The 11,161-nt window shown below is 35.9% G+C and overlaps 1 protein-coding gene across 1 annotated transcript; it reads left to right on the forward strand.

The window, feature by feature from the left end:
• Positions 1-298: 298 nt before the first annotated feature.
• Positions 299-1,550, forward strand: LOC128092941 (40S ribosomal protein S26). Its single transcript, XM_052708146.1, has 3 exons — positions 299-430; positions 727-904; positions 1,162-1,550. Exons 1-3 carry the CDS (start codon positions 428-430, stop codon positions 1,326-1,328), a joined length of 348 nt encoding a protein of 115 aa, XP_052564106.1. The 5' UTR covers positions 299-427; the 3' UTR covers positions 1,329-1,550.
• Positions 1,551-11,161: the final 9,611 nt, after the last annotated feature.

The raw sequence follows: 11,161 nt of genomic DNA on the forward strand, positions 1-11,161 counted from the left end.
TATAAATAACTTTGGAGAAAATCCATTCGGCCCTGTCTAAATATTTTTGAAAAATTCAAATTGCACGTGTTTCTGGGGACCCTTTGTTGGTCGGTGTAATTTTTATCCATGATCTCGGGCCCACGATATAGAGTAATCTACGTGCGTATGTATTGCGTGTACGTACACGAAAATAAAGTGAGGTTAAATTTTGTCAGCCAGCAAAATCAGATGGTGCGCTAGTGTGTGTACGCAAAACGTCATAAAGCTCTATTGAGTTAAAAGATTGTTTGACTTTTGGGTAAAACGCTGCACTCACATTTTAGTGTGTCAGCCTACACGCAGCACTTTCCCGCAGGACGCACCAGATTTGACAGCTTTCAAGCGCGTGTGCGCACGGGTTTAGCTTTCTCTATTTCCGTGGCTCTCGTTCTGATCTGTCGCAAAAATGGTAAGTTCGGTTCGAAATTGTGTTTTTCGGTGGTTTTCGGTGCGAGGATTGTGTGAAATCAAGTGAAATTGTTGGACAATGTTACGGAGAATGGATGGGAGTGGGGTTTGCTTCGATTCGAGGTGAAATTCCGTGAAAATTGTGCGAATTTCTGTTTGTGATTTCTCCGACTGCTTGATGCCATGTATCGAACCTCGGTGCCACCTCTTTGACATGCGTTTCAACATGGCGTTCCGGTGTAAATAAACGAAAATTTTGGGAGCATATTCACTGATAACTTTTTCTATCCCTTTCAGACCAAGAAAAGGCGTAACGGAGGACGCTGCAAGCACAACCGTGGTCATGTCAAGGCCGTGCGTTGCACCAACTGCGCTCGCTGCGTCCCGAAGGACAAGGCCATCAAGAAGTTCGTGATCCGTAACATCGTCGAGGCCGCGGCCGTTCGTGATATCTCGGATGCTTCGTGCTACAGCGGTAAGTTTTGGGTTGCCGGCTAGATTTGTACGACAAGCCACTTTGAGGTTATGAACCTGTAGTTGATTGGCAACATAGGGGAGAGTGGGGTTCATTGAATCAACCGCTTTATCATGATGATAAACACCGCTGATTATATGACATGATATATAATGTAATATTTGCTATCTGAAATAAGCTTGCAGTTCAAAATTACACGCATCAATGAGTTGTAAATTTCTTTTCTAATAATCCCCTCTATTTCTCCCCTATTCCAGCCTACGTGCTGCCCAAGCTGTACGCCAAACTGCACTACTGCGTGTCGTGCGCAATCCACTCCAAGGTGGTGCGTAACAGATCGAAGGAAGCCCGCCGAATCCGTACGCCACCGCAGCGAGCCTTCCCCAAGGACATGAACCGCAACCAGAACCAGCAGCGCAAGTAAGCGGCCTGGCGCGGTGTTTATCTCGGTACCGTAGGGGAATGTTTCGAGGCGGCCAGGTGATCCCCACTTCCCGGTGGGGAGCAGGGAATTTAACGCCGCCGCTGCCGGAGAACTACCCGAGGGTACCAGGGTGTTGTATTTGATTAAGTTCGCTTGAGAGTGTGGAGACAAGAAAATGCAAAAAACTTGAAAAAATAAGATAAATATCTTTACAAAACGTGAGCTCTGCATGATTTCGTAGCTTGAGATGACACTCCGGGAACGTGAAACTGGAGGATTTGTGTTGAATTTCTCCTTTTTCCAATAGTTGCACTGGTTCTGTTTCTTCTTTGCTCTCCTCGGTCATATACAACGAAGCTGGTAAAAATATTAATTAAATTTGAAGCGAAACGTGGTTATGCTAAGTGGGAAATAAAAAAAATAAGTAAAAGGGCTTGTGGGATTTGCGTTGAATAACGTAGTAATTATACGTTCATGTCAGTTTAGCTTATATCGAAAAGTACTGAAAATCAAGTTTTATTAGGTCTTTTTCAGTAGTGGGACCTTTTCATTGACAATCTGTACTGGTGATGAATTGAATTGAATTTATTTTCTTTTTTAAGGCAGGAAAAGCCACCAAAGCAGTGGCACCAAAAACCTACTTCTTTTTGTAAACACATAATACAAAACATAAATACATGAGTAACAAAATACAAATAACACGGCTGGACCCAGAGCTCCATCTTCGCGAGGAGCTCGGTTGAGCTGGACTCCTACACTCCTGGCTGAATCATCTGAAAAGGAACAAAAGAAAGAAAAGGCAAAGCAGGATCAAATAATTCAACGATAAAAAAAAACAAACAGAGCAACAGTATCAGTTCAATTGAGTTACGAAATGGAAGAAAGAGAAGAGAAAAAAGATAAAAAAAAAAGAAATTATTAAATCTGGAAATCGTAGGATTTGAGAAGTTTCTCTAGGATAGCCGGTTCAGACAGGAAATTGGTTAGCTGTTTTTTGAAAATAGATAGGCTTAAGCAATCACCAAACTTGTTTGAAAAAAAGTTATACAATTGAGCACCTTTAAACGTAATACTTCGTTCGCCAGCTAAAGTTGAAACATTGGGACGCTGTAATGAATCGTGGTTTCTTGTAAAATGATTATGAGTGGAGGGTTTAAATTTTGTATTACTATGAGTTTGATTTGCTAAACATGAATAAATAAAACAGCATGATTGAATGATGTAAATGCCTCTTACAGGATAAATATTTTTGAATTTAGTGTACAAATCAACGGAATGACTACGGATTGGCAAGTTAAAGATTATTCTTAAGAATTTGTTCTGAGCAATTTGAACTTTGTTAATAAGAATGTTACACGCGTTACCCCAAACAGCAGTCATATACGAAAGATGAGAGCTAAACAATGAATGATATATTAACAAAAGGACACTTAAAGGTAGTTTGTGTTTGATTTTATAAATGATTCCAGTTATTTTGTTAAGCTTAAGTAATAATGAATTTATATAAGGTGACCAATTAAGTCTGTTATCTAAGATGATTCCAAGATATTTGCATTCATCTATGACTTTAACATCAGGAAAACTGTTTTTTGTTAGTGTCAATCTGTTAGGAATGGAACGATTAGAGTTTTTAATATTTATTATATTTGATTTATTAATATTCAAAGTTAATTTGTTAATTCGGAAATATTCAACAAGAGTTTTGAGATCATCGTGCAAGTTTTTATCATTTTCGGAAGCAGACTTGTTATTATACAGAAAAGAAGAATCGTCAGCAAAAAGTTTCAATTTACCTTTAAGAGATAGGAATGCTAAATCATTTAAGTAAATTATGAAAAATAATGGTCCAAGTACCGAGCCTTGTGGAACACCTACATCAATAAATTTAATATTACTTTTAATACCATCAAAACTTACAAACTGGGATCTATTAGATAGATAACTTTTAAACAAATCTAGAGGAACACCACGAACACCAGCCCGTTCGAGTTTAGCTAACAAAATATTATGATCAACGGTGTCAAAAGCTTTAGATAAATCCAATAACAGTCCAAGCACATCCTCCTTATCATCTAAGTGGCGTTGAATTTTATTAACTAAGTCAATTACTGCGTTAGTTGTAGAAGATTTCTGTCTAAACCCATACTGTTGAGTGCAAAAGAATTTTGTGCTAATTAAGAAGTGATTTAATCTTTGAAAAAGGATCTTTTCGAAAATTTTATTTATTGAGGAAAGAACAGATATTGGACGATAGTTATTAAAAAGTGAATTGGATCCGGATTTAAATATAGGTGTAACTCTAGCTATTTTTAACTGATCAGGATAGAAACCATTAACCATAGATAAATTTAAAATGTTAGTGAGAATTGGGGCAATAATTAACTTTACTTTTTTTAAAATAAATGCAGAAATTTTATCATGTCCACAACTAGTGTTATTACTAAGAGAATCAATAAGATTAATTATTTCGTATTCATTAGTAGGCTCTAAGTTGAAAGATCGTTGGCTGTTTTTCAAAGTCCGAAATTTATTAATATCATCGTTCAAAGTTTTAGGAATGTTATTTGCTAATGATTTGCCAATTGAAGTAAAAAAAGAGTTAAATTCGTTTGCAATAGTTTGTTGGCTATCAATTGTTACTTTCACACCTGAATCAGTTAATTTAGTCATAGTTTTAGGTATTTTATCTTTATGTTTTCGACCAAGAACATCGTTAATGTTATTCCAAATATCCTTAGTGGATTTTGATCCAGAAAATTTATCTTTATAGTAATTTTGATATAATATGCTTGAACAGTTTTTAATTTTATCAGAAAGAGCTTCAATTTTGATTTCGATGTGATCTACATTTTTACCTTGAGATAAAAGCTTATTTTTCTTTTTCTTTAGATTCCTAGATGAGTTGTATAAAGACTGTAAGTTATCATTGACCCATGGACAAGCAGAAGTTTTATTTTTAATTAAGTATTTAGTTGTACTCTCCGATATAGATTTGGTCAAGGTATTAATGAAATAGTCATAAAAAGCGTTAGGATCTTCGTAGTTACCCATGTAAGCTGGGCTGAATCTCATTTCAAGAAGTTGTTGCAATTTAGTATAGTTAGTATGAAGTTTGTATCTAATATCAGGTGGATTGTTATTAAGAGTGAAATCAATAGATGAAATTATAAAATTATGATCGCTGTCTGGATTATGAATGGTGTCATTGATTATTGAAAAGTTCTCATGATAGTTAAACAAAACGTGATCAATGATTGATTCGCTAGATGGACGCGTTAAGTTAGTATTTGTTATTGCAAAACCAAAGGATGAAATTATATTCAAATATTTATCAAGTTTCCTTGAAGAGGAATTAGAGTCAATGTTTTTTTGTATCTCCCACAACTACATGTGCAGAATCACCGGAATCTAAAGTATTGTCTAAATGTTGCAAGAAATCAGTTAAAATTGTATCATCTGGGGGTCTATAGTACGCAGAAATAATGAGTGATTTGTTAGAAGAACCAGTAACTATTAATTGCAAAAAATGAAAAGAGTTAGAATTAGAAAAGACCTCTTGATTTACAGTAACAGAAAAATTAAGTTTTTTTGAGACAAAAACAGCTAATCCCCCTCCCCGTCCATCGCGTCTACACGAGAAAAACGACTCATACCCATCAATATTGTAAAGTTGAATTAGATTAATAGGAACCCACGTTTCACTGACAACAATAATTTGAGGCTTAAAAATTAATTTTGAGATTTGCGTTTTAAGATTGTCAAATCGATCAATCTTGTTAATGCTTCTCGTGTTGACTTGTAAAATTGAGATACCGTTAAAGTTCTGAAATTCCCTGTCGTAATCGTCAATTTTGTCAAAATACTTGTTATTATGTTGAAAGTCTAAATATTGCTCAATATCTTCCATTTAGTCGTCTGATACCGTTACCTGATTGTCGAGGTTGGAGTTGACTTTCCCTTGCGTGACCAGAAGAAACTGGAGCTCGTCGACGTCCTTGGAATCAGCAACGCGGAGTCGTTTCTGGGTTTCGGGGTGGGTGACCCAGGTAGAACCCTTGTAGAACCAAGGCTTCTGGAGTCCAAGCTTGCAGAGCTCCCAAGTCAGCCGATGCACACGCTGCTTCTCCGGCGTCAGATGGTCCTGAATCAAGACGAACTTGTTCATCGATTTGATGTTCAAGTCGCCGGGTGTGATGGGCCTCTTGAGAGCCCGCACTCGCTGGATGAACTGGTGCTTGTCACCAACCCTCCAGAACTTCACCAGCACTGCGTCTGTCTTCCGGTTCTGCTTGAAGATCAGCGGACGAACCTCTTTCACGTTCTCCGCCACGTCAGCCCCGATCACCTCGCAGACCTTGTGAAAGACTTCCTGGTGGTGTTCCGGACCTTGCAGCTTGAAGCCCTTGATCAGCACCTCCTCCTGCAACCGCTCTTGCTTCAAGTCCTCGATCTCTTGCCTCAGGAGTCGATTTTCCACGGTGACCTCGGTCACTCTGTGCGACAGTTTGAGCAACTGCCCCAGCAGATCCCGGTTCAGCTTCTCCAGTTCGTCGAGCTTGGATAGCTTAGCTGAGATCGCTTCAAGTTGCTGGGCAACGTCACCGTTCGATTTCGACTCCTTCCCAGCCTTGGCAGTATTCGAGCGCCGGTTCGACATCCTAACCTCAACTCAGCTCGCCTACGCCGGAGAGGGGGAAGAGTCAATTTCCTCCGCAAATTAAGCAGCTCCGACCAGACTCCACAATCCCAGCGACGATCCAGCGGCCCCGAAGTCGTGGTTACCGGAAAAAGTAATGAAAAATTGAAATTGATTAATAAATTAACCGAAATCGCGGGAGCGTAAACAAAGCCGACCTTTCCGTAGCAGTGTTGCCAGTGATTTTGGTTAGGACCAAGTCGACTTTTGTAATTACAGTTCCAGATAACTTTTTCAAAATAATCAATGCGCAATGAGTTTACTATGTAGATAGGACCTTTTTAAAGAAATAAGGGAGAGTTTTCTTGTAGCTAAGAGTAATTATAGAGTTTAACACTAAGTGTCAAGTCTTGTAGCACCAAGGGGGTCAAACAAGTTGGAAATGCAACTTGATCCGGCTGTATCTCGGCGAAAACTTACCCGATTTGGATTATTATTGTTGCATTCGATCCGGAAGGATGTCAAGTATCACCTACAACAAGGTAGATCCAAAACAGATGCGTATACCCTAAGTTACAATGAAAAAGGCATTTCCAACTTTTTTTTCCAAGTGTTCAAAGAGCCGGTGAAGTTTCAGGCCAAGGGTGCATGATACTGATGATACTCGTCGGTTGACACCCAGGCGAGGAACATCCCGGAAGGAGCCCAACTACATCTGTAGTGCTGTTTGGGACAAAACAGCATGGCTCTGGTTCCTTGCAAGTGTCCTATTTTCTAACCTCCACGTTGGCTTGGTTTAGTCATCATGATGACAAGGTGTAACCTACCTGGTGGCCTGTGGAAACGTCTCGTAAACCTCTGACCAACGAGAGTATTGTTTTGATTCGCAGTATGTTGAGTCAACTGCTGTGGATGTACCTGAGCATCGCAGAACGGGGTTTCTCTTCTTTCCATTTCAGCTAACAGCTATCTTCTGTTTATTTTGTTTCACTGATTTTCTAAAACGGCTTCTGTTTACTACTCTCCATCTGATTTCGATTTTACTTATTTGATTCTCTTATTTCTCAACGCTTTTCCACTCTATTTTACCAATTGATACTGCTGTAACGAACTGTCTGCTTTCCCTTAATTTGGCAGCAATGTCAATTTTGTTTATCATGTGCCTTTTCTTTATTTATCTATTTGAATAATTTCTCATCTTCCCTCTATTTATTAACTATTGATAATTTCTTTATCTACTTCATAAATAACTATCTTTCTTTTACTATTGATTCTTTACATAGTATATTTCCTTCACTGTCCATTGTTTTGAAACTTTACCTTTTTCTTAAGCAAGTGAGGTTCGAGCCCTTACTCAATTTATGGAATGATTAAAGGATTAACACAAATATTACTATTGTACTTTTGAAAAACTTTTCTAGAATGCTTAGGACCAAAATATTGTAACAAAACACCGCGACATAAGAAATATCAACAGATAAACACGACTTAACATTAGGGAATATTTCCGGAGAAAACAATACACAGTAAAATAACAATTAGTTTTTGAATTCAAACTAAAATAAAACAGTTTTTGCTTTAATGAAAGTTGATAGGCACACTATAAATGGTTAGGCGCTTATACTTACATCAAACCCTACGTAATGTACCACCCCCGGCCGAGTTAAAATGCGTAACCGGAAAAGAAGGTGTGCATGCCTGGCACGAACACTCAAAGCGTGTTCTAGCGTGCTGCTCGTACTGACTCAGAGCAAGGGTGAGATGTAGGTGTAAGGGCAGTGCGTGTTCGTCGGGAACCTGGTGCATAAGATCGGTCAAGGCCCGTTCTTACACTGAAAATTGCGAATTGCGAATTACAGGGTGGCCACTCAAGTCGGGAAAAAGTCGGGAATTCGCTAAAATCCGCCAAAAATCTTGTGATTTTCAGTCAGAAAGTCGGGAAAAGTCGGAAATCCCAAGCATACCAGCTTGAAAAAAAATAATCTAATTCTTGAATAATTTTGTAATGTTTTGTACAATTTTCAAATTAAATTCACTCAATTCTTCTTTCTAATCATTCAATCAATTCTTCTTTGGTAACTTACTTTAAATTTAGGGTTCCTTTCCTATTTGAGAATGAAAAGGTTTTTCAATACATTAAAAATCCTAATAAATAATTGATACACATTTTTATAATATTTTTGATTAATCAGAAGCTTTTTTTAAAAAAAAAATTTGGGTATCAAATATTATTTCTTATTCTTTAACTTAAAAACAACAACAAAGTTAATGAAAAACTGATATAAAAATTGAGCATAATTTTAACGATTATGGCTAGCATAAACGGAGAATTCTGTCTCATTTTATCACATCGATTGAATATTTGAAAAAATGATTCCAACTTGAGTTTGGCAATGTTTTTTTTTTGCTGCAAATATTTTTAATTGTTGAACGAAATTCATTAAGTCATTTTAAAAAATCCAAATTATTTTTTTTTGAACTTTTTTTTTGAGTATCTGTAAATTACTTTACATAAAGCTTAATCTTCAGTTATCGGAAACTTAAATAGTAAAAATCCATTCGTTGTTCGTTCTGAATGAAAAAAATTAAATACTTTTTTAACGTTTTAAAAACATGAAAAAATATTGAATTTGCAGAAAAAAATCCAGCAAATTTTGGTTAAAGTTATTTCAAATATGTTTAAAGAATTTGTTCTTTCAAACATTTTACATAAAATAAGTGTTAAAACATGTCAAATTATTTTTTTTCATTGATAAAAAAATAAAGCAGTTAAATACTGACAACTAGATAAATCAACATTAATTAAAAAAAAAAACAATTTTTCATTCCATTTAATTTTTTTACGTATTCCTAGATATTTTCTAAATTCATTGAAAGAATAATATCAGCTATCATGTTTTGAAATTAAGAATTAAATTTTAAATTCAATTATCTTTAACTTTTTTCTAATTTCCAGTTGAAACGAAGTACCAAAAACTATACTTTTGCTATTTCTGTTATTTTTCAAAGACTTTTTTTATGTTTCTAATTTGAACCAAAATAATGAGTGCTTCCATTTTTAGGAAGGTTTTTTTTTTTAAAGAATTTGTTGTTAAATTTCTGTTTTCATGAAAATTATCTACAGTTTTGTTTTTTTTTAATTCATTTAGATTGTTTCATGGTTGATATTGACTTTTTACAAAATGTTTTTTGTTTGAAATAATTTTTTAGATAAGAAATGCTCATTATTTGAGATTCTGGAAAAGTCGGGAATTACAAAATGGGATTTGAGTGGTCACCCTGTAACTTATCAGAAGCCGGATCTCAGGTTTTTTTTGCTGGAAATGATGGCCGGATCAATCATGCAATACATCGTTGTATGGGTAATCAAAAACATTTTTTTAAGGGTATAAAGTATAAATAAAAAAAAAAGATTTTCGTTCCCAAATTTGGGGAGCTGTTTAAATAAGAAATTTATTTCTGCTGTCCTGGTAAAAACTATTTGGTACACACAACCTAATATAGTTTTTGAATGTGAGGAAGGAACCAACCACCTTAAGAAGGATTAAGTAACGTTTTTTTTTTTAAATTAAAAATGTAAGCATGCTGAGTTACCGTCTAAAAATAGACGACGTAGTCGATTTCGTTAGAGGAAAGTGGAAATTGTGATCTAAAAATTACAAAGCCATCCCCCTATTAGATATCGGTTCGTGTTAGGGAAGCTCTTTTTCGGTGGCCATTTTTCGGCGTATGGGGAGTGCACAGTTTTTTTGAAAGTTCGAAGCATTTTTAAAATATGTTGAAAAATTTAACAGTTTAGTTTATTAACCGTTGTTCAAAGCTTGATAGCAAATTGGGTCCTAAAATGAAGCTTAGATTGCTGATATAATTGTTTACAGCGATAAAGCTTATTTTTCTGAGTACAATGACCCTTTATACGACCACAAAAAGTTTAAAATTTATTTTTAAATCAATTTTGAAAAATTAACCTCGCGGTCCTTCTTGACAGAAAAGCTCCTACTTGACAGCTCGTTCCAAGGGGACCATAGTTGATCCATCGAAAAAATGTTGTCTTGTCAAATTTTTTGTGTGCCTTAAAATGAAAAAAAGTGATCGGAAATGGTTTTTAATCGTGTTTTTTACCGTTACATAAAAATTTTTTTACGTTACATAAAAATTTTCATAGGGCTTTAGTCCCCAATTGCTGAAAAATTGTTAAATCGAATGGTGTATAAATCGTTCGAACTCACAACCTCTGGATTGGAAAATCAGATTTACTCTTTCAAGGGATCTGACTTTGCCGAGCCAGACATGAATCGAATCCATCACTTTCCACACGCAAAAAAAATGAGGCATATTTGAATGAACAAAACGTTTTGTTGATTTGAAAATCAAGATTTTTGTTGAATCAACGTTGAATATATGTTGAAAAAACGTCAAAGCAACTTTTTCAAAACAGCGAATTTTTTTTGTGGAATTGAGAAAATCAAGGTTTGTTTCAACGCAAAATCGGCGTTGATTATATTCAACAAAAATTTTGTTGAATTAGGTACTAAAGCCCTATGTAAATTTTTATGTACAACGATAAAAAACACAATTAAAAACCATTTCTGACTAGATTTCTGACCCCTTTTTTTCATTTTAACGCAAATAAAAATATTGACAAGACAACATTTTTTCGATGGATCAACTATGGTCCCCTTGGAACGAACTGTCAAGTAGGAGCTTTTCTTTTCAGAAGGACCGCGAGGATAATTTTTCAAAATTGATTTAAAAATCCATTTTAAACTCTTTGTGGTCGTACAAAGGGTCATTGTACTCAGAAAAATAAACTTTATCGCTGTAAGCAATAATATCAGCAATCTAAGCTTCATTTTAGGACCAAATTTGAGGACCCAATCAAACCTCGTACAGGCTGATCGTACAAAATATTTTTCTGCGTGTCTGCTGTGAGGTGTGCACTTTCCCACTGAGAATTTTGGCTCGAGATCGAGCCTGAATCGAGTCGAAGCTCGATCCAAAATTCTCAGTGGGTTATTGGAGATCTTTTTACAACTTTCACGATTGTTGCAAAATCTCTAAAATCCACAATAAAAGAGGCAAACAACAAACGCAGTCCTACGTCGAAACAATCGGCACACTTAACTGTCCCATGTGGCAGATTTCAGTCGTTTGATGGAACGTTCTAATGTCGAAACCCCGTTTTTGTTTGGGCGCC

Source organism: Culex pipiens, chromosome 2 (assembly GCF_016801865.2).
Source record: "Culex pipiens pallens isolate TS chromosome 2, TS_CPP_V2, whole genome shotgun sequence".
NCBI classification, from domain to species: domain Eukaryota; kingdom Metazoa; phylum Arthropoda; class Insecta; order Diptera; family Culicidae; genus Culex; species Culex pipiens.